The sequence below is a fragment of the Salminus brasiliensis genome, chromosome 5, assembly GCF_030463535.1.
Source record: "Salminus brasiliensis chromosome 5, fSalBra1.hap2, whole genome shotgun sequence".
NCBI classification, from domain to species: Eukaryota; Metazoa; Chordata; class Actinopteri; order Characiformes; family Bryconidae; genus Salminus; species Salminus brasiliensis.
Window position 1 is genome coordinate 22,013,686 of NC_132882.1, and position 24,505 is coordinate 22,038,190.

Here is a 24,505-nt window from a genome sequence, read left to right on the forward strand (position 1 = left end):
TGAGCGGAAAAAAAGTTGGTGTAGTGTAAGTAGTGTGTGCCACGCAGCTCTAGAGGCCTGAGGATGTGGGTTTGGTCCTCGCTTCGGTGACTGTCTGGGAGGTGTGTGTTCTCATCGTATCTGTGTGGGCTCTTCAGGGTACTTCCCAATTTCACCTCACCTCCCAAATACACACATGGTAAGAGACATTGTCTATGCTACATTGCCTCTAGTGAGTGATTAGGCAAGTGTGGTACCCTTTTTATTATTTTCTTTAACTTATTTTATTCTATTTATTGTTATTTTTGTAATAATTGTATTGTATTATGGTGCTGCATTGTGCAGTTGCTATTGGCTCCCAAATTTCCTTCAATAAAGTAGCTATCTATCTGTGATGGACTAGAACTCTGCCCAGGGGATACTGAATGAATAAATTTGATATATTGGTAATGTGGCGATAAGGCCTGGCTGTTTTTTGGTGCATAAATCTCTAAAATGTAAAAGCAAATATACTGAAATCCTGCCAAACCAGTGATACTTCATTTGACTAAACAAACTTGTTGTGTTACTGTGTCTGATATTATGTAAATTACCTCTGTTTCAATGGGCCTTTTGAATAAGCAGGTCTTAATGTTCAGTTTTCTGTAACATGGGCCTTTAAAAAATACCAACTAGCCTTTATTCACTTCAACACAAACTGTGTTAACTAAAAATGGCACCTTCTTCTCCAGGCCCGGAAGAGACAAAGAGAGCCAGCTTAGTCAGAGAGACTTCAACAGCACTACTCATTGTCTTCACCACTCAAACTACTTCAGACCATACTGCACTTGTCTCGTTTCCCCTTGTGATCTTGAATACCGAGTGGTCTACTTCTGGTGCAGGGTGTGAGTTCTGTGGTGCAGAAGAGAGACATGAAGATCCCAATCTGCTGCTCTTGGTCACAGCTTTCTGTGGAGCAGGCAGGAACACAGAGGCCTGCAGCGATTCTCAGTCACTGCAAGACTGATAACGTCAATGGCAGGCTTTCGAGATCCTGTGAAGGTTTTTTAAAGCATCAGTGTACTTTATTTAGCAGAAAAATGTAACAAGATTATTAGCTAAAAGAAAAAAACACGGTTTCGCCACATAGCTCCTACAGATCTCTATCTATGTTTTCCAATAAATACATCGTATCTTTTAACCATCCACATTTAACACTGCCTCACACCTCCTGGCTGTAATCAGCTACATATACAGGTAAACAGAGACGTAAAGACGAAACACACGAAACCTCTGTATCTCTTCTATCTGATACTACCGTGTTACTTGTTTTGCTATCGTGGCAGCAATCTCGCAGACTCATCTCTCCCCTCTCCAGTGAAGATTCATTTATTTAATTGGCCCTCCGCTCCGGCGCCTCCGTCCTCTGGTTGGTTACACTAACCGTCTTTCACAGCGACTCTCGTCGAGCCTGTCCACCAACTCCGCAGGGTGTCAACTCCCCACCCCATTGGCCAATCTCTCTGCCACTCATCTGCGTGCTCACAGGCGATTGGCTGATGCGGTCATGCTAGTGACTCTTATAGTCGTACCTGTCCCGCTGTGACAGGCTGAAAGCTTCTTCCCGAAGCGCTCGATGGTCCCGCCCACTCCTCGAGAGGAACCAGTGACGCGAAGGTCGATTCAAATCACTGATTCGACTCTTTTGAACGCCATGTTCAAGTGTATCAAGTGTTCAATACAAGGACTCGTACGTTTTCGTACCAGGGCTCTGGGGCCGCAGTGATCAGTCAAGCTTGGTTCTTTCTTCTTTTCTTTTTTATCCAGTGATAAGTCAGCCTTTTAGAAACATTTGTTCTTATCCTGCATAAAAATCACAACGTAACGTTGTCAGCAAAAACGACCTAGGAATCATTTTAGAATAGGAGACATGTAAACACTTTAAAGTAAATTAGTCAGCTTATTCAGCTTATTTGCTTGATTGGCACAGGGCACACCGAGAGAGCATATAAAACAATCTAGAGAAGTTAGCATTAAAATGTAATTGTAATTGTAATGGAAGATTACAAATAGAAATTGGTTAGTAAATGCCTGACGTCGGTTGGGCTTCACTGAATCAGTCTCATCGACTGATTGATTGAAAAGAACCGGTTCAAAGGAACGATTCGTTCACGACTCGTTCATCGCTAGCAGGAACTGGTGGATCTCGTGTGCGCCGAGTGCTACAAGCCGGCTAGCATGTCGCTCAGAGCCGGACCCGATTTCAAATAATTCACCGCAGAAACACACGGTGTCCGTGCAGGAGCGGGAACCATCTGCAGAGAGGAAGACGCCAAAGCAAGCAGGGCAGTGCGTGAGCGGGAGAGGAGCGTGTGGCCGCGGGAAAGCCTTCCTGAGCGACCGACTCCTGAACATGGCGGAGCTGCACGCCACCTCCGAGTGCAGGCACAAAGCGAGCCCAGGCGCTGGGGGCTCCGTCTCGGGCAACGGGCGACCCAACACCGCGGCTGCGTGTGGCGGCGGGGGCGGAGGCCTGTCCGGCGGATTGACGCAGCCGGCGGGCTGGCAGTCCCTCCTGTCCTTCACCATCCTGTTCCTGGCCTGGCTGGCGGGCTTCAGCTCTAGGCTTTTCGCCGTGATCCGATTCGAGAGCATCATCCACGAGTTTGACCCCTGGTGAGTAAAAGCGGCGTTAGCTCTAGCTAACACAGCTAATAACGCTGCAGCTGGTCTCTAGAGAGCCAGGGAGAGAGAGAGAGAGAGAGAGAAGGGCGATTGGGATGGCTGGTGTAAGGGGAGGCATATTTGTGAACTGAAGCCCATGGAAGCTAGTTGGTGTTAGCTAGCTAGCTAGCGCTAGTGAGGTGAACAGAGCAGCGGCGTTTCCCTGAACTCTGAAAGGTGGATGATCTGCCTTCCTTCATTGAGACGAGGAGGCACTGACCGTTTTAAGCATTGGAGCGATTCCTAATCAATCAATCAAGTCATGTGTCGTATGGAAATCATCAGGAGAAAGCGAGATCGTGCTGTTTATGGAGGAAAACACCGCCGTGGCTTATTTGCGTTGAGGCATAATTTGATTGATAATTAACCGCCACCCTGATTTACATTACCGTAATACACCCAGATCAATACTACCTCACTGTTTTCATGTCATTTGATTTAAATGGCGTTTTATATAGTTTAAATGCTTATTGTAAGATGTTGGTTTAGGATTAAATCGACTGATATACGATTTAATGGTCGTATTTTGTTTTTGCAGGGTGTTGATCATTACCGTAACTAACTTGCGCGTATGCCTCTAAAGCACAGTGAGTTCAGCGTGTTTAGCTCCTCTCTGGAGCTGCAGCACTGTTCAGGGTCTGACTTGCTCTTAAAATGCACTTTATCCAGATATCAGCACCTCGCCCGTCTTTTCCTAGTTTAATGAGTAATGGGTGATCTTTCACACCCAACCAGGAAGTGGTCGAGATGAGTGGTCTGATGGCAGTGATGTGACTCCACTTTTATGGCTTTGCTCTGCTGTCTGTGGACTAGAGTTCATCTGAAAGCACAGTTTGTATATCAGTGGCTGTTATCCTGTTCTCTGTGTAACACAGATTAATCAGTGGTGGCACTGGGGTTAATTAATCATTGGGGCAGTGGTGGATCAGCGGTTAGAGCGGCGGGCTATCGATAACAGGGTTGTAGGTTCGATTCCCGGGCTTGGCAAGCTGCCACTGTTGGCCCTTGCTTGAGCAAGGCCCTTTACCCTCTCTGCTCCCCGGGTGCTGGAGTTGGCTGCCCACCGCTCTGGTCCCCTAGTTCACTACCACAGATGGGTTAAATGCGGAGGACACATTTCGCTGTACAGTGTACGGTGGCAAATACGTGCACCTTTACCTTTGCTGTTATAGGTAGAGATGTTAACTATGCAGATCGAGATCTGTGTTACTGAGAATCTGAGAAAGGTTTATAATACTAGCATCTAAGACTTTCATGTCGCACTGACTGAACTTGACTATTGGTTTGGTTCAGGAGCCAGATTCACAAAAAGTGACTTAAGAAAGCAGTTTCATTTTTCCTTAACTTCAAACTAAAGGCAAAAGACATGGTTATTTTAAAAATATTTAATTAGAAATCATTTTCTGTTCTTAAATCTTAAACCATACTCTCCTCACACTTGTCTTACCTGTAAGAGTTCAGAAGGTAAGGCTCTAAAATGATTCGTTTTTATTGTTAAATTACTGGAAGTAATGTCTAATTTACAAGATTAAAAGTGAAAATTTAAGTATTGCTACTTTCAGTTTCTCTTATTTTCAAATGAGAATTTATTGTCGATGTCCTTCACCATCATTTCTAGTTGTTTTAAAGGCTTAGTTTTATTTTCATTCCCTGAATAACTGGAAATAACTGGAAATGTTGTCATTTATGATAAGCTGCGAAATGCAGCCTAAAAGGCTATGTTACAAATGCCCAAGGCTAAGGCAAAAGCACAAAGCAATGAAGCACAAAATGTTAATGAGTTCTTAAGCCTTAAGAATATTTGAGAATAGATTTTTTTGAGAATAGCAGGATCTTTCTAAAACAACAAAAAAAAGTTCACAGCTATGATCTTAATGACCGATCCCATTGACTTCGTAAATTGAACAAATCCCAAATGAAATATTTTAAAGAGAAATTTCTTCATAAGAACGTTTGGTGAATACGGCTCATTCTTTATGGTAGAGAGAGAGAACGATTAAGTAGCAGACAGTGTTGAGGTTATAGATGACAGATTATAGAGAGTAAATAAATTAGTCGTTAAAGAATTAATGAATGAGACGGGTGAAATAAATTGGATGTCATTTTCAGCCAGAACAAGCATGTCATAGGAGAACACTGGATCCAAACAAAATGATGAAATGATGGAGTTTTTTTATTAGGGGGGTGGTGGTGAAAGATTGCTGTTGTAAGGTACCTCAGGATGAGCCTCAGTGTGATTTTGATAGGCCACATGCTTTTTCAGCCTCTTGTTTCTGTCTGGTCACAGTGGGCCATACAGCCATGCCCAACTAGACGCCCACATGCAAATCGTGTCAGTCTGCATGCGTTATACCATGCAGGCGGTGCAGTGCTGTTATCACTCAGAGCAGGGAGTCCTGCCTCAAACCGATCAGTCTGTCTGTGAATGTGTGTGAGATAGAAGCATCATCATACCAAGTAAATCAGGCTGGAGTGTATTGTCAGTTATTTTTGTCAGTGATTAATTTATATATATATATATGATTTATATATTTATATTTGTCAGTCATTTCTCAGTTAGCAGAATAATGTTTGAAATAAAGAGCAGGAAGAAGTGCTCCTGATCTCTCCTCTTCTCTCAGCAGTGCTGGAATTTAGTTTGTTTTCTAACAAAGTCAGTTTTTGAAGCTGTATGTTTTACAGCTTAAAAATATGCTTGCCAGAACTGCTTTGATGGATCTATATTTCTTTTTTTATTTTTTTTTTTACTGAAGTCATTGTAATTGACTCCTCTCGCAGTTGTGAATGTCTGTCTTGTATAAATAGAAGAGGCTATAGTCCTGTGCTCCAGATTTGCATTAATAAACAGGCTCCTCTGTTAAAATCTGGGTCCCTAGATCAAAAACAGATTCACTGCGAGGCGACCTCTGTTGACTCATGAATAAGAATTATAGCAACGTCCCTGTTTTTGCTAAATTCCCAGATTTGGGAGTTTGTAATCCGTTCTGTATGCCTCAGCAGGACAGCTGTTGGTTGCTTCATCCTCTCTCTCTCTTTTTTTTTTTTATGGATGTGTCACATGCATGGGACATCACATGACTTGGTTAATAGTACTGTAATGGCTGTGATGGCTAATTGTATGATGAAATCACTGGGGCTTTTTTTTTTGAGGGCCACTGATAATCCAGTGACACAAGGCCCTCTCCTGTTATTTTATGGACCGTCAGTGATGGATAGCTCCTGAATGTCTTCATGTGTGTGATTGTGTTTGGTCCTCATGAGCTCTTTCATGTTCCTGTCAGTTTTGCTTGTGTCTTTAGAGAGAGAACGTCTGGTCTCTTTATGCTTTTCTGTTTGAAACCCTCCTCAGACTCTCAGATCAATGGGAAGATCTTAGCAGTTAATGCATCAGTAAAGTTGGCTTACAGAAGAGGAAAGTGTTGCTCAAAGCAACATCAGTCATATTTAGATCTGTAAGACTTGTGTTGGCGCTCTGAAAGGAATAAAGGAAACATCGCTGTGAACCACAGGTTAGCTATAAGAGTCATTTTCTGGAATTTTTAGTTGAGCCGTTTTCTAATGGTTTAAGTGAGTAAGGGCCACCTGAAGAAGCTGCTGCCAGTTATTCCAGTGTTTCTGCCGATGTCAGCGTAGCTGTCGTCAGAGATGCTCATTACTGCAGGTCTCTGTAGTTGGTGAACAGGGTGAGCAGGTCGATCTGACTTGAGGAGGTGAGTTAGAGGAGGGTCAGACCAGTTATGGAGTTGATGATGATAACCAAGGCACAGGCCATAAATACCAGGAAATGGCCCTGGGTAATTACTGTGTGTTACAGCTAATTAACAGATGATGATGATTATTATCATTTTTGATCGGGCTAGTACTCACACTTTTTTTTTTTTTTTCTTTTTTTTTCAGCATAGCAACTGTAGTAGCAACATAACAACCACTTGGAACAGCATAGCAACCAACCATATTAACTGCTTTGCAACAGCATAACAACCCTATAATAACCATCTGGAATACTGTAGCAACTGCTTTGCCACTTGGAAAAGCTTAGAAACCCTATTACAACATGGCAACCGTTTGGAACAGAGTAGCAACCACCTGGCATTGCATAGTGACTGCTCAGATACCCCATAGTAATCACTTGGAGTAGCATAGCAGCTGCTTAGCAACAGTATAGCAGCCACTTGGTATATTCTGGTAAATACTTGAAATGGCATAGCAGTTTTTAACCGCTTAGTTATCTTGATGCTCATACTACTGAAATCACTTTTGTTTAATTGTTTTTACATAAATAATAATAATAATAATAATAATAATGATTACGTTTGCTAATGGCAAAGCAAAGTATGTTTAAACAAAGCTAAATGTTTCTTATTCACCAGCTTCTATTAAAACCTTTTATTCCTCCTTACTGCTTCTCCATTTAAGGTGAAACGAGTAACATGAACATCTGTTTTTCCTCTAAAAATTGTAAATAAATATAGGTTGGGAATGTGTATTTTAGTGGTTTTGTAGGGAAGTGGTTTCTCTCCTGTCACACTGAACATTTTTTTTATTATCAAGGTAGCTAAAGTCGCTAAATAGTTAAATTACTAGCATCCTATTGTTAACATGTAATTCAAGAAAATGTGATGTTGGTGTTCTTTCAAACATGTATCTTCAGAATGAATGAGAAGCACTGAACCCAAATCCATCACATTTACCAATCTCCTCTTCGTCCAATTAAAAAATATTACCATACGTCTGTGCAAAAGGGTAACTAGTGGTGGTGGGGTGAGGTCACCCAAATCCTGGGTAATGTAATTCAGCAGCTGGTTTCTTACTACTTACCTAAATGCTAAGTGAATGACGCAACTACCCAACTAGTTCAAACCAGCAGTTAGAGTAGACCGAATAATCCGGCATGTTTTAAAGTGTGCATCTGTGCAGCAATACACCGTTCTCCCGAACGGCAGCCTGCCCACTTCACCAAAGTGACATAGTGGCAGTGATGGAGATGCTGTTTTTCGCTTTTCAGGTCGGTGGAGCGTTACAGTGATATTGAAGCTGTTATTTAGGATAGGAATTCTACAAAGTGTTGCTTTGTAGAGTAGGAAAATAACAATGCTGAAGGGATCTTCTGGTGTTAGGCTTGCAGTGTGTAGTTATATATCTGTTATATGCTATGTTTTTTCAATATTCAGTGGTTTTTAGTGGACCTGTCTCATATGGTTGGCCAATAATGACAGCTGATATTAGTGACCTCCAGGTTTAGTGTAGGTAAAAAAAAAAAAAGGTCTGTGATTATTATTAGTAATGTAGGGTAGGGCTGGGCGATTTGGGAAATTCTTTATCACGATATTAAGACTTTTTTTTGCGATGCAAAAAAATATATTATTTTTTAATATAAAAAAATATATCTATATTTATCACAATACATATAATCACAAACTAAAAACATCAGTAGCGAAAGATTCCTAAACTGCTGTTCAGATTCTCTCCCGTACTGAATATTTTTTTTTTATTCAACATCTGCTGCACTAATTAAACCAGTCTAATTACGCTGTTAGTAATGAAACCTGCAGCTGATCAGTGTTTATTAAGCACTAACAGTATCCTCGATATGCTTAGAAAAACATATTATCACAAAATTATCACTATGATAAAATAGTGTCATATTGCCCAGCATATGTAGGGCATATGTCTAGGTACTTTTATGCACCTCCATGCATCATTTCAAATGGGTCCGGTCCTTTTTTTAAAAAAATATATAAATATTTTTTCATTTATTTATTTTTAAGTTTGCAGAGGTACAATGCTGACTACTAACTATTATGAGTTCCCAAACATAGCAAGAGAGAGTGGTCTAGGTGTTAACTAGCAGTGGTACTGAGCTTTCACTGGAGTGCAGTTTGGGATGGCCTGTGTGCAGTGAAAACCAGACCTGTTCTCAGGAATATTATAATGTGATGTGAATGCTCAAATCACCAGCCCTGACTGTACAGCCCTGTCACTGTGGGTTAGCTGAGGTTTAGCTGTTGTCACAGGAAGCAGTGTGTTGTTTTGAGGAACCTAGTGCTGACCATTTATCTTGGTAGATATTGTAGGTGTAGTTGGACTGCTTTTGTTGCTTTAACACTTTTACACTCTAAGCAATGAGGCTTCTATATAATATTGCAGAAGGGTTCTTTGACTTGGAGTGGAACCTTTTTGATGTTAAGCAGAACCCAATTTTAAAGGCTCTGTAAAGAACTTAGGAGGAACTTTTTAACCTGGCAAAGAATCTTTTTAAGGTCAAGTGTGAGACAGGGCTTTGTAGTAGTGACCACTACAGAAACTCTCCAAGATGACCTGGTCATGCATGGTCGGGTCACGTGTTCATTGTGCCTAGAGCGCTTGGTGTAATGCCCAATAAAGTTGTGTGAGGCTGTGTTTTTCAGGATTTGCGGATGTTTGCCTCTTTTAGCCGGAGGCTTCACTGATTAAAAGCCCCTACTGAGGGATGATCTGAGGACCTGAGTGGTTTCAGAGCAGCGCACTTTTTTTTTTTTTTGCTCTCAGGTTTCTTCAGAACACTGCCTCAAGCCTGCTCTGTCCTTTCCTGCTTTTGTCTGACTCTTCCTGCTCTGCTTTTCTACTTATCCCTCCCTCCTTGTCTCTCTGTCTCTCTTGCGCTCTCTGTCTCTCTTGCGCTCTCTGTCTCTCTTGCGCTCTCTGTCTCTCTTGCGCTCTCTGTCTCTCTTGCGCTCTCTGTCTCTCTTGCGCTCTCTTGCGCTCTCTGTCTCTCTTGCGCTCTCTGTCTCTCTTGCGCTCTCTCTGTCTCTCTTGCTCTCTCTGTCTCTCTTGCGCTCTCTTGCGCTCTCTCTGTCTCTCTTGCGCTCTCTCTGTCTCTCTTGCGCTCTCTCTGTCTCTCTTGCGCTCTCTCTGTCTCTCTTGCGCTCTCTCTGTCTCTCTTGCGCTCTCTCTGTCTCTCTTGCGCTCTCTGTCTGTCTCTCTTGCGCTCTCTGTCTGTCTCTCTTGCGCTCTCTGTCTGTCTCTCTTGCGCTCTCTGTCTGTCTCTCTTGCGCTCTCTGTCTGTCTCTCTTGCGCTCTCTGTCTCGCTCTCTTGCGCTCTCTCTGTCTCTCTTGCGCTCTCTCTGTCTCTCTCTGTCTCTCTTGCGCTCTCTGTCTCTCTTGCGCTCTCTGTCTCGCTCTCTGTCTCTCTTGCGCTGTCTCGCTCTCTTGCGCTCTCTGTCTCGCTCTCTTGCGCTCTCTGTCTCGCTCTCTTGCGCTCTCTGTCTCGCTCTCTGTCTCGCTCTCTTGCGCTCTCTGTCTCGCTCTCTTGCGCTCTCTGTCTCGCTCTCTGACTCTCTTGCGCTCTCTGACTCTCTTGCGCTCTCTGACTCTCTTGCGCTCTCTGACTCTCTTGCGCTCTCTGACTCTCTTGCGCTCTCTGACTCTCTTGCGCTCTCTGACTCTCTTGCGCTCTCTGTCTCTCTTGCGCTCTCTCTCGCTCTCTGTCTCTCTTGCGCTCTCTGTCTCTCTTGCGCTCTCTCTCGCTCTCTGTCTCTCTTGCGCTCTCTCTCGCTCTCTGTCTCTCTTGCGCTCTCTCTCGCTCTCTGTCTCGCTCTCTTGCGCTCTCTGTCTCGCTCTCTTGCGCTCTCTGTCTCTCGCGCTCTCTGTCTCTCTTGCGCTCTCTGTCTCGCTCTGTCTCTCTTGCGCTCTCTGTCTCGCTCTCTCTCTCTTGCGCTCTCTGTCTCTCTTGCGCTCTCTGTCTCTCTTGCGCTCTCTGTCTCGCTCTCTGGCGCTCTCTGTCTCGCTCTCTGGCGCTCTCTTTGTCTCTCTGGCGCTCTCTGTCTCGCTCTCTGGCGCTCTCTGTCTCGCTCTCTGTCTCTCTCTTTGTCTCTCTTGCGCTCTCTGTCTCTCTCTTTGTCTCTCTTGCGCTCTCTGTCTCTCTCTTTGTCTCTCTCTCACGCTCGGCCTGTCTCTCTTGCTCGCTGGCGTGTGCTGTTTGTCTCTCTCTCTTGCGTGTGTGCGCTCGGTGTCTCTTGCACAAAGCATCTTTATTTTTTATATCAATCTTGTCTTTCTCAAAGCAAATGTCAGTGTTTCCCCCCGTCTCTCTCTTTGAGTCTTTATCACCCTGGTTTTATCCGGCTGGTGTAATTCCTCCATCCTCGTATTAATTTGGCTTTCATGTAGCGATGCTTTGTTGTATAAGCCACACCACAGATGTTGAAGTGTCTGAATGGTCCTTATCTCTGAACTGTCTCTTGAGATGTTACTCCTCTCTCCAAATGACTCCCTGCTTTTAAGTGCAGATACTAAACTACTCTTTGGATGGGATTAGTTTTACACAGGGATGTGCTTTAATGTCATTTTACCACCGGCCGTCTGGAATGTTTATGACTGATTCACACAGGATAAGTCATGTTGGTATAAATTACAGAGATGAGAGTGGACCTAAGTGACCGGCAAAAAACACAGTGACTGTTTGAGAGATTGATGGTGAACCAGTCAGCTAGTGTTAAAATACTGGCTTATTACAGGCATTAATAAGCTGTTATTAAGTTACTGACTAAGAGTTTGATAAGCTATCTGAAGAGCATGCTACATTTTTCATAACTGAACTGCTTTGTCTCGTTTAGAAGGAGCTCCTCCCTGACAACAAAGCAGTACAGATTTTTAATTTGTAAAGCACATGAACATGATTTGGGGAATTTGCTGCTCGCTGCTGTCTTAAATTTGCCCAGTAGGGATGCTGTTGGCATAAAAGCAGCATGTGATATTTTTGTGATATCAGTAATCCTGAATTTTGAAACTATCATGTTATTTTTTTTAGACTTGGATGAGAGCAGCCTGCAGAATACTCTCTGCTGCTCACACGGAGAGCTGCAGAAATTTAATATAAAAATTTAGCCGTTTGAATTAATTGACAATCAGTTCATTTGGGTCATTTGTACAACCCAGCACTGGGTTTCTATAAAACATTGAAATCATTTTGAAAAACATTTTAGCCCGATTCTGATTAGTTGGCTCGAGACTGGATAGGGTGGAGTCATGTGACTACATGCACGGTATTAAGTTTTTAATCTACTGTGTTTGTATATTTACACACGGTGAGGAAAGTGGGAACAGAGTTTAAAAGGGTTTTAAAATCGAATTATTAGACATAAGCAAGATTAAGTTGATTAGAGCTTCTGAATGTCAGTTTTAAAGCATGGTCTGTTAATTGCTCAGCCCTAGTTTATAGTAATTTTATAGTAATAAGTTTATAGTAATGTTTTTTTTTTTCTTGAAATAAAACATATTTACTGGTTTCAACAAAGTCAGTTATGAAACATCTTTATTTTATAGAAGTTTAGTCACAGATTTCTGTCAGTTCTGACTTCTCGCTGCTGCTTGAGGAAAAGCTTTAACTAGACTTTGGTCTAGTTAGCTTCCTCAGAAGCTGTTAATTATTCTGAACTACTTCCTCAGTTACTGTTAATTAGTGCTGACAAACTATCGGCTGGGTGTCATAGTCAGCACTCCAACGGCTGGGCTACACAAAAACTATTTAAAAACTACCCACCAATCTGCAAATAACCCCGCAAAATGACTCACCCGGCTCAACCCAGCAGTTTAACAGTGTAGCTGCAGATCTCCTGCATCTCGGCCATAAATACTGTTTTAGTCAGTGTGTAAGAAGCAGAAACCACAAACTGCTGTTGAGCATCAGATGATCTCTTGATCTCTCTAATGATCTCTTATGGAGCTTTGCTGCTTCTACAACACCTTTTAATCCTTTATTCACATTATTTAACAAGAAAGCAGATATATATTTGAGAAATATGATTGATATATTATATTTGTGGTGTGTTTTGTAAGTCTGATATTACCAACCCACTCTTAAACTGCCTGCTTACGATTCCTATAAAACAGCTCACCTTATGTGAAGCAGCCAGGCATGTGGAACTCTGGGGAAGAAACGTGTTATAATGGAGAACGGCTCCGTGCCGTTTATTTCTTCAACCAGCTTTGCTTACACGATAAGCTAAAACTTAAAATGGAGTTAGCTGGCAGAAGTCAGGGGCACTTCCATGTGTACACAGTAGTATTTATACAGAAGTGCACGAGCCAATCCCATCAAGTTTCACTTAAATAAAGGATGAATTTTTTCCTGTATGTGCGTAATTGCTCAGAATCATGTTTATGTAGGCCTATACACCCTTCATACATCTGCCGCAGGCATTGACTGTAGTAATAAAAGGCATAATCGTGGTCATTGACTGCTGTTTCGAAACAGACAGTTAATGAGCTTGGGAACGATAGCAAGAGCGAGGCTTTCATCCGCTGTGCATTTCCCTTTGTTTATTGTGATTGCAGAGGATTCATCCCATTCGGCCGACATTGAGAACGTGCATGAAATGGTATGGAAGAAATGGATTGTGACAGCATTTTGTGCCATAACGCTTCGACTGTCCTAATTGATATTTGACACTCTGTGAAATCGTTCCCTTGGAAAATCAGCAGTTGGATGCCCGCATTCCATTCCTGGAGGTAGAAAATGGATGTTAAGTGATGCGAGATGTTGAAGCGACGGGTACGAGGGAACTTCTGTCGCTAGATTGAGCAAGAATGTTAACATATGGGTTAGGGTTCAGTCTACAGTATCACTTCTGTTTGGAAGGCACTTGAGAGGACTATGAACTCTGGGCACAACAGAGAACTGTCTGCATGCAAATAAGGCTGTACCAGTTACAGAATTTCCTTACTGTTGTCAGCTGTGTGTAAGATAACCATGGAAAATGTTAAACTGGGCTTCAGGAGAAGATGTAACACTCTTTAAATGTGTGCCACTGCATGGGGGAGGTTATGGTCAGGAAATGCCTTAAAATACATTATTTTCTCACAGAGGCTTGCTGGGTTTCTTGGGAGGTTGAGAGGTACCTACCTTCAGGCAAGACGTTACTGTGCCTTAATGTTCTTCCTTGAAAGAAAAAAAAAAAAACAACTCCCATTTTCATGTGCTCTTCAGTTGGAAAGGCCAATGGGAGTGTCCCTTAACTTTTAATAGTGTAAAACTGCTTACATTTGAATATAGCGTATCTTAAATCTGTCATTTGGATTCCTCAGACCAAACTCTAAAATTGTTACATTTTAGCTGGTTGTTGCCAAGGTTTTGTTGCATTTTTTTTTCATAGTCAAACTCGCACATCTGTGATAACGTTTGAAAATGTCCAGAGACTTGGTGTACTGCTGGTGTGTTGCTGGTGTTGTTTATTGCGCATATGTAGAAGTGCTGTGATCAGTGATCTGCATTCCTCTCAGGCAATGGAAATTTGTGTTTGCTGAATTGTAAAGGGAGAGGGAGTCTAAACTCCCAGGGCTACTAAGGCGTAAATTGCAGTGCTCCTCGAGGTGAGTCAAGGAAATTGGCTAGATCTTGTGGTATGAAAAACATGCCTCTCTTCTTTTCAGCTAAACATTGAAGGAACTGCTAAATACTTACTGGCATTAATTGCAATATTTTCTAGAAAGGGTGCTTTCATGTCTGCTTTTCTTTAGTGTGGCAGTTTGGTTATTTTTCTGCATCAAATTGTGATCTCAAATTTGGGTCTCTGAGCATTTTCACATTTGTGCTGAATAGTTGAGTACACACCCAGGACTGTGTGTATGCATTATATATTTACAAGTCAAGCCATAGCATTAAAATCACCCCTTTGTGCTGCCAAAACGGCTCTGACCGAACATGGCATGGTTTCTATAAGACCCCTGTCATGTGGTTTCTGGTAAAAGATCCATAAAGTCCTGTAAGTTGTGAGGTGGGGCTTCCAAAGATTGCATTATTGAGCCTGGGGCCCCTGGCCCTGTAACCAGTTTAGCAGTTGTCTTTTTCTGGTCCACTTTTGGTAGGTGCTGACCGCTGCATACTGATTACACCCCACAAGACCTGTCTGATGTTTTGAAGATGAACTGACTGTTCACTTGCTGTCTTATATATCCCACCCCTTGCCAGATGCCAGTCAATGTTTACTTCATCTGTCAGTGGTTTAGTTGTCATGACTGGTCATGTAGGTATGTAGGTTGGTATGTATGTATGTATGTAGGTATGTACTCACCCAGTCCTGTTTTTACATTGCTCTTCTTTCACAGAATGCTTTTGCAGAAACAACACTAGCAGTACCTCACCTGTTGTAAATGACCGGTTGTGCCTTGGATAGACATGCAAGAAAACATGTAAATAAGTGTCAAGTATTGCCTTGTCTACTTCACAAAAACGATCGGCTAAATATGTCAATATAAAACATTTGAGATTCACCTGTTTTGCTTCATAAAAGAGATTCAGTTGAGTTAAATAAAGTGTAGGCTTTGTTACATAACACCATGGCTTAACATGGTTCAGATTCTAACAGGAGCTGTAATCATTTCCATTCCTAGCATAAAGGTCTGACCATGTACCAATCTCTTGTGTTTCGGCCTTAGAAGGTTCAGAGACATTATGCTGTATTAATCATTTACCTAAATAGTTGTTTGCTGAAGGCCAAAGTAACATTTACCAAAAACAATGTAAAACCTGGTTTAAGATTGATTATCTATGATTTACCAGGTTCTGCACATTATCCTGACCGGCTTAACTGTTGTTTTCAGTGTTTTATGGGCCTCTGTGTTTTCATGATGGTGACAGTAAGTAAACTCTCCCTAAAGACCTGTTTCTTGAAAGATCTTGTAATCTGTCTGCAAACAGCTTTACTGAACTTTAATGAATGCTAATGCATTTCGCTCCAATGAAATAAGCTTGTTTACTCTGTCTGGCACACAATAAGTGACTGATGTCTTTTTTTTTTTCTTTTTCTTTTTTTTTTTGGGTGTGTACCGAAATGCTGTATGGGTTGCTATTATGAAGCGTTCCCATCGTCACTGCTCTGCGTTCAAAGCACATCCCACTTCCTTCTGCCAATTATGAGGCTTCAAAGTTATTCCAAGAGCATTGCTTTGATGTGCTCTTGCCAGGGGACAAGCTCCTTGTCCTCATCTGGAAAATCTTCCAGATTGTTTCTCAAGGTTAATCACTTCTTTTATGTTGGATTAAATATCTAGGAAATTAACACCAAGGACATGAGCCGTTACACACACACTTTTGATAAAGAGATCAAAGATGTTTTATTAAAATAGTTGATCAGGTTCGGATCACTTTGATCAGGCTAGGCATAGTTTAGCATGTTTATCAATCTTTTAGATCATCTCTGAAATTAATAAGTTAATGAAAGGGAGATTCTCCCATCTAGGGGCGTCTGACATTTTATAGCTGATCGCTAATTAAGAGTAGAAGAATGAATAACGAGCTGAAACAACCAGCCATGACTGGGTAGCATGCATATCTCTACCATGCATGAACCTTATGTATCTAAATTTCCCTTTTTTGACTTGGCCGTTGTTTTTTGCATTGAGTCAAATTTCTTGGATCATTAGAAATTATCCAAAATTACATTGACTAGATGAGAACTGCCAGTATCACAAGGACACTGTTAGAAAACGTAAACATGTACGCTAGCTTTTATTTATTTATTTTTATTTATTTTTTCCCCCTACGGTTCGAAAGTTCTTGCTGTATGACTAGCAGTGACGTTACCCCAATGCTATATCGATCTCTGGTATTGTACTGATTTATTATTAGACTATTAGTTGGGGTTGTGTGAAGTTATGTTATTTGGCTATTTTAATGCAGCCACCTCAAAATAATTTATGCCAAGAAGCAGTTTATGCTTTGTACTTCATTGTCATGGCATGATCATGCAGCTCACTAGCCTGGTCCCAAGCTTTCATATGTGAAGCATGTGCTTTTATTTAGTACTTTTAATAAGGTCTGAATTGCTATATGTATGTTATACTTTTACAGTGTTGTTTAGCAAATCCATCAGTATAACGCCGTGTTGATGATACACTTGAAGTGGATTCACATGATGTTGCTTATGCTGATGCACCTGTTTATTTAAATGACCCCTTTGTGCACGTTTGTAGACATTGGAAGAATTTGTTGAAGTGGTTTCATCATTGTATGATCTTAAAGGGGGGGGGGACCCCTGAGCGTATCTAGTTAATATTTTATAAATAATTTTTATTTGACATAAATGTGTGGGGTGTGGTGTTTTGTTACTGGTAAACATTTGGGATAGCTTACATTTTAGGTCAGACTTAAATACGTCATCTCATTGTCTTGCACTGACTTTGCTGTTTGTGACCCAGTTTTGCCTGTATGCTGCATATAAGGGGATAATGATATTCTTTAGCAAGGCCATGTTACACCCACTGCCATGCTGACTGCCATGCTGAAAAGCAGAGCTGTTCCCCATTTATGACCAATCTAGTTGCAAAGTATTGAATATTCTGCACCTTAAACTGCCTAAATTTAAGAACCCATTATCCTTACGACACAATTATTGGATTGAATAATTCAATAAATCAGCAAACACAAGTTTTACAGGTTTAAAAAAACAAAAAAACAAAACAAAACCCTGACCTACTAAGGTTGGGAGTGGTTACGGATATTCGGATCAGCCAATCAGATGCAAGTGCTGAAGCAGGCTGTGCAAGTTTTACAGGGATGCCCATCATGTGTTCATTAGCATATTCAGTCATGCCAAAAGTTGTCAGATAAGTCTGATTAGCAATTTTAAGCAGTAGTTTTTTTTTGTATGTGCAAGTCTTGCTAGATATTCAATATAACACTCTACTCTAGAATCCTACAGATACATTCTCTAGCACAGAATTGCTCCCTCTTTAACTTACTGGCATCAAAACTTTAAACCTACCTATATTTGTTAGCCTTTTTTATTTATTACTGGTTGTGTAAAGCCCTGTTTTTTTAAATGTGCTATAAGCATAATTTATACTTACTGAACTCTAGGAATTAGCACAGCTAACAGTTATGCATTAAGTTACAGTTTAACTTCAGCTTATTCCTAGGGCAACATGGAAAGCAGCAGTAAGCAAATGAAACTGTGACATGCAAATGGAAATGTGATGCAAATAAATTAATAGAAGAATGCGGAAATATTTCCTGGGTAGAAGATAAAGAACCTAGAGAGCATCCTCTAATAGAGTTAGTAACAGTGCAGCGCAAGTTAATTTCAGTTTCAGCTTTGTTTCCCCCCTTGTGTTCAGATGTTGCTCATATAGGCTTGTTTATTTATATTCTGACACGGTAAGACTCGCTGTTCTCTATGAAAAATGAACTAAGGTACATCACATACCCAAAAACAGAAGCTTAATCCTGAAGCTTAAATTTTGTCCTTAGTTTTGTTACTTTTAATAGGTAGTAGTAAATCACAGGCCCCACATCCACATCCATGTAGTTTGACTGGTGCTCAACTGTTGATAGATTTCAAGTTGTAGATTGTAAATTAGACTCAAGCTCTTTCCAGCTATTTAATATTTTTAGGCTTTTTTTTAGGCTTATTATCTAGAGCTGTTGGCATTCCGTTATTTGAAAAAGCTGTTTTGCCATGCTTAAAGGAGCCGAGTGTGCTGCTATAAGTACCTTGATAATGCTTGTGCACCGAAAAAACTTAATTCTTGGCTTTCATAGTGGACTGATTATTTTCCGACTTTCCATTTTTTCCGCCGACTGTGGATCAAACAGATTAGGCAATAAAAACAGCATTGACAAGCTGCTTAGGATCTGGCAGTGACATGTATTATAATAATGTAAAAATGTGCCTTTATTATCCTTATACTTATGCAGTGAACCTTTTTTTTTTTTTTTTTTTTTGGCAACTTGGTGGACCACAGTATTGAACCCACAACCCTGTGATCTGTAATCCAACGCAGCACTACTAACTGCTGATCCACCACTGCCCCCCACTGCCCTGTAATCTGGGGTCAGAGTGCAGAGGCAACAGTGGCAGCCAAGTGGACCATGACATTGAACCCACAACCCTGTGATATGTAATCACCCCCCCCCCCCCCCCCCCAAAAAAAAATAAAAATAAATAAAATCAGGGTAGCATACGAGCGTAGTTCTCCACTACCATCAATTATGCAATCGAGATTTCTGTATTGGCTAAGCCTCTGCCTAGACAAAAAAAAGCTTACGTCTTGTGTAGGAGTTGATTTCTAATGCTGTGCCCTTTCGAATCAGGACCTATGATTAATAGTACGTAGCCCTGTCAAACGCTCTCAATTAAGTTGAACCTTTCTCACTTTTGCTTCAGAGTTTGGTATGGCTGGATGGGAGGAATGTCGAATAATTAAGCTGGATCTTCTGGATCTTGCTTTTTAATAAGCCGGCCCGTCTCATACCTGTCTTATTACACTCCTTATGCCTGCTGCCAAGCTCTGAATCTCTCCTACGTGGAGAACTTCTAGGTATATGAGGAGACATTATGAAATTCAATAAACAGCCCCCTCCAACCCCCTTTTTCCGGAACTGTGCCATTAACAGCTTAGACCATTGCCCGAAGCGCCGTCCTGCTCTTTCTGCAGCTGTGGCTGTTCTAGCATGGTTATTGACCACATACTGCATTTTTAGTACGTAGCCCACACAGTCCGTGTTCAGTGAGTCAACCTTAGATCCTGTTCACAGAAAGTTCCAAAACTAGCATAGTCCTGTTTTCCATGGACTCCCACACTGTACGACTTCTCTAAAAGAAGCAGACTTTCACTCCTGAGGTCCGTTCTTAATTTAAGCACTGAAGTCTGCCTCCATCCACTCTGCGCTGTGCATTAATAACTGCTTCTCCAGCCTGATGCTGCTGGGTGGGACCTTTATCAAAGGCCTCCATGTATAGCCACGCAGTGTGAAATTGAGTTTTATGAAAACAGGAGCAGTGTTAAGAGATTGAGGGAGGAGTAAACGGAGCGCCTGGCATAGAGGTTAATCTGCTGAGGTGAGATTTCCAGCTCACCACTCCTACAAAGCGAGGGATGGGTGGTCACAAGCAAAGAAGTAGCATATGGCAGCAGTAACCTGGAAGTATGTATGTGTGTGTGTGAGTTTCAGCCCTCCTGTTACTCCCACTCCTGATGTTCTCAGAAGGCAGCGGGTTGCCAGATCACCACCTGAATGCTGCCATTTTCTCCTGGCTGTGAAAGGGTTGTGCTATCCGATTGGGTGGTCATTAATCTGAGGGCTGGCTGCCTAAAAACTAGCCAGACATGGCGCATGCTCCTCACTCGATCAGTTACCATGACAACAACTAAGACAGCTTTTTATTATTTGATTTCTTATTTTTGGAATTACAAAAAACGGTTACCAATATTATCTCAGGACTTAATGTAAATTTAGATATTCTACTTCTTCGGCACAAGTGAGACTTGTCTGTTGGAATGTATAGGTCATTGAATTGGGCCATATGGATGCCTTTCTGAATATGCTCTGAAAAGTTTAAGAGTTCAAGGACAGGCATCACAGTTGGTTTTTAAGTTTTACTGAATTAAAATAAGTAATTTTAAGATCATCTGTGAGAGCTGAAAACTCAAATTCCAGTGCTTCACAATTAAAGCAACACTATGTAGCATTTATACCTCAGAATAATGACTTTTAAACCACTGGAATTCAGGTGTTTCTTTATTGCTAGTCCAGGCTGCACTATGTAACTTTGCTGAAGCAGACAGGAAAACTGCATAACGCCTGTCACCTCTGTGTAAAATACTGTAATATTACTATCATGTCAGTCCACATGCTTCTTTCACTTTTATTGACTTGTACTTCACATCTTGTTTAGAGATGCATGTGTACAGCATATCCTTTAGTCGTGCTTCAGGGCACGAATTACACTTGCCGACTGTAGGAGAAGTCTAGGGGTGAGAAATGCCAATTCTTCATAAGGTTGCTTTAAATTCACCATGTTGAATGTTTAGGTGGACTAATTGAATTGAGGAAATGTAAAATGTGTGGATCTATTCTTTAGGGCCATAGTTTGGACCTCACAGTTTAGCATGAGTTTTGTACAACGGGGGAAGAAATGAACGAAACCCTCCAAATGCATAATATAACCCAGATTATTTTTTAAATTATTCATTTTTAAAAGACAGTCGTGCAGTGTTTGTTCCACCTAGTGTCGTCTAGCCTCCCTGTTGCAGTTAATTAAGCAGTGAAATGTAAATGTTGCGTGTGTAATGCACGTTTCTCTGTCAGATAATGGGTGGGGGGTAACTAAATAAATCTTCTGGCTAGTGGGAAGTATGAGGGTCGTAGTAAGCGGGTGGTAGCAAGTATGAGGGTCGTAGTAAGCGGGTGGTAGCACTCTGTAACAATCAGATTCTACTCGACTCTTCAGCAGTGAGGAGGTAGAAAATCCCTACATCTGCAGATTTTCAAGGTGGCTAGAGATTAGTTGACATGTGGAGGTGGTGAAGAGTCTGGAGGCCAAAGTCGGGCCCCTTATAAAGAATCTGTCCACATAACAAGTGGTGACTGCAGTCTTTTTTAAACCACTCGCCGTGTGGAGAGATGTGAAACTGCAATAGTCATGCCTGAATAGCCTGCTGGAGAAGGTTTAAGCTGGTTTACTTAGTTTACTTGGCTTAGTTCTAGACCAGCATTGCAAATACGGTTCCTTATGGATTCAAAAGCTGTTCTTCTATGGCTCTGCTCAAAGAACCATTTATAGCGGCTGAAATTTTGGTTAATTTAGTCAAGTTGGTCAAGCTGATAGACCAGCTATTCCATCAAACTCAAATATAAACATCTGCTGTGCTGGTATGTTTTTGTGTGGTTGACCAGCTTTTCAACTAGCTCAACCATCAAAGACTAGCTTAGACTATTTGAAACCAGCTACCAGCAAAAGCGGTTCTTTACAATGGTGGCTTAAGCTCTCAGTAAGATTTCATTGGTTTCACCATCAGTCATTTTTGAATGTATTTATTTTGTATTTTACATTTATTTATATAGTTTATGGTTCTCATGCCTGGCAGGGTGCCACATTAGACATCAGACTGATCAGCACATGTAGGCTTAGGTAGCTGCCTGCCTTCATTTGTCAAATTTGGAAACCAAATTCTGTGTTGGGAGGGGGGGGTTCTGTGTAGTGATTCATTGTTTGCCTTTTCAAAGCCTTTGTGATCTTCAATTCTTTGAAAGCTTGTTTTTGTGGCTGTGAATGGAAGCGGTCCAAGTCGACCAAACAGACACGAGCAGAGAGGAGGAGGAGGAGGAGAGCTTGGCAAAAGGGATGTCTGTCCTGATTATTGTGTCCCAATTACAGAAGATGCAAATGTCCTAACACTTAGCTAGAGATGGTCCCAGTCTGTTGTTTTCAGCTCTTGTAGAAACGGATTGCTCCTCGTTCTGAATGAATTGCAGACGTACATGTCAATGAATAGCTTTATCCTTAGTTGGACTGTCTTACCAATGATGACATGTCTTCTTTCCCCCCCCCTTCCTGCTCTCCCATCTCTCTTCTCTCTCTCAACTTGTAGGTTCAACTACAGATCAACTCATCACCTCAGTACTAATGGCTTTTATGAATTCCTCAACTGGTTTGATGAGAGGGCATGGTACCCACTTGGCAGGATCGTGGGAGGCACGGTAAGAATGCTGAAATTCAAATTCTCCTGTTCTTACGTTGTGCTGTTGTTTATCTCGTTGTTCATCTCTGTCTTCCTCTCATCCTCATGTGTACGAGACCTTTCACACGCTACTCTGACTCTGGGTAGACGTTATCAGACTGTGACGGGGCGGTTTCTTATTGAACTCCATCTAGATAGATTTAGCTGAGATGTTCTTGAGGCCATAACCGATCATATTTTGGTGAAGAGGTGAAAAAGTCATAGATACATGTTCTTTGTGAGACATGGAATAAAGTCTCTGTTGCTGTTGGGCTTGATCTCAGATGGCAGTACTCTCGATAAAAGCACAGAAATTGTTTGCTTTTAAAAAACATGAGTATGTCTTGGAGGTTTCATTGATTTTGCACTTTAGAGATTCAATAGTCTTGTATTCTTTTGTTATACCTGGTAAAGAACCACATCAGATATTGGGATGCTCCGCTGATGCCATGAGTTCCATACACATTGCATTCATTTTCCAACCAATTGCCTCTCTTGCTACTGTTCATGCCTGCGTACGCAACATATTTAGCGGAATAAGCTTCTGTTTATGCCTGTCTGTGACCTGGCATCAAAGCTCAAGAATGGCTGCCTGCTTCAGCCCACTCTCTGCCCATCCAGCCAGAAACTCCCCGGCCGCGTTAGAGAGGATGAAGGATCAGCTGCAGTTTGCAGACACAACAGAGAAAACGCAGTCTTTAGAACTCTTTCAGAAGGCATATTTAGGACTCCCTCAGTACGGCTAAGCCTTTGACTTGACACGCTCCCCACCACCACCACCCCCTCCCTCTCGGGTAGCGGTGTTCACATCCAGAGCATGACGTTAGTATAGTACGGCTAAGCTAACGAGCTGGCCCTCTCGGCTATGGCAGGCTTTGATAGCTCTCTGCAGTGAGCTTTTTCACTGCTTGACAGCTCGTGTGGGAGCTGTAGGGGGCTGGAGCAGACAGAGCCAAGCATCTGCTGCTGTGGACAGTTAGAGCAGACGTTATATGGCTATTCATTTGCAGCAGGGCTTGCAGGCTGCAAGGCTGAGGATAAAGAGGAGGGCTGTAGGAACAGATAAGAAAGGCATCGCGCTCATGCTTTCTCTCCTTTTGTTGTTCGTTCTTTGTCTGTGCTACAATTCTGTAATAAAGTCTTGCAGATGCTTTAGCTATTTTATTTATTTTGTCAATGTCCTGCCAATGATGAGTGATTTTTGCAGCATTTCTATTTGTCCGTCATGACAAATATTTGACGTTTATATAGATGATTTTTTATTATTATTTTTTTTTTTATAAATCTACTGAGATCTTCTTTAATGTGACATGGAGACCTGTACTTCCTACCCATATTACCTTACCTGTAAGTTAATATGGATAGGACATGCCTTTTATATTACAGCACATTGTGTTAAATTGTGCATAAATTATTCATTTCAAAATTGTTCAAATAATTGAACAAATCTGCAAAATATGTATAAAGTTGAGCTTAAAAAAGCTGTTATAAAGCCGCATGGACCTGTACTCATTCTAAAGAGTGAAGTCTAACAAATGTGTAAGACCAGTAGGAGCACATACAACTACAGGTTTAAGGTTAAAAAAAACAAAACTCTTGTTTGTCTTGTTTCTAAACATCTGTCTATTCTGTATTCTGCCGAATAGGTGCTGCACTGTTAATGGCGTGGGTTCAAAAGCTCCATTTAAAAAAAAAAAATTTTTTTTATTTATTTCTTTATTTATATTAATATATATATGAATACTCACAAGCTCCACTAAGGAATGCATTGTAGTGTACGATCTTACTGAATTAAGGTTTTATGGTCCTGTGCTTGTAATTGCCTGTAATTGGCAGAGAACAAAGCTTCTTATCATTTATAGTCCTCTTCTACAAGATGTTTTTTTTTTAAACGTGAATCTGCTGTATGCAAGTTAATACCTTGTCCCTAGTTGTGACCACATGTAAAAAGGCATTGGATTTTAGGTTTCTAAATATAAAGTTACTTACATGCTGATCATGTAAGCAACTGAAAATGTCCTGCTTATGATGGAGATTTCTAACGCTATTATTTAAATCTCTAGCCAGTATTGAAGATGTGCAGTTTATCTACTACACTTACTACGCTTTTTTTTAACTTTACGTAACTTTACATGCTAGTAAACTCCCTAGTGGCTGAAAATTCAGTTCCACTGCATCTCTAGCTCCACCTCAATTGATGATGGATTTTGGGTGGTGGGTAGTGAACTACTAAAATGTTAACACTCTAACTAGTCGTGGCTGCTTTGTACCCTACCAGTGTCTTATGAAACCATGCCTTATTATGCTCGTTATTGAGGGTGGAGGTGCTCTTTAAGATGTCAAA

The 24,505-nt window shown here is 41.3% G+C and overlaps 1 protein-coding gene across 1 annotated transcript in view; it reads left to right on the top strand.

The window, feature by feature from the left end:
- The first annotated feature begins 2,154 nt into the window (after positions 1-2,154).
- The window catches only part of stt3b (STT3 oligosaccharyltransferase complex catalytic subunit B), a 39,454-nt gene continuing 17,103 nt past the window's right edge, over positions 2,155-24,505 (top strand). Inside the window, exons 1-2 of the mRNA XM_072679850.1 lie at positions 2,155-2,634; positions 22,033-22,141. Coding sequence (XP_072535951.1) covers positions 2,372-2,634; positions 22,033-22,141 — 372 coding nt within the window. The 5' untranslated portion in view covers positions 2,155-2,371. The remainder of the gene's footprint in view (positions 2,635-22,032; positions 22,142-24,505) is intronic.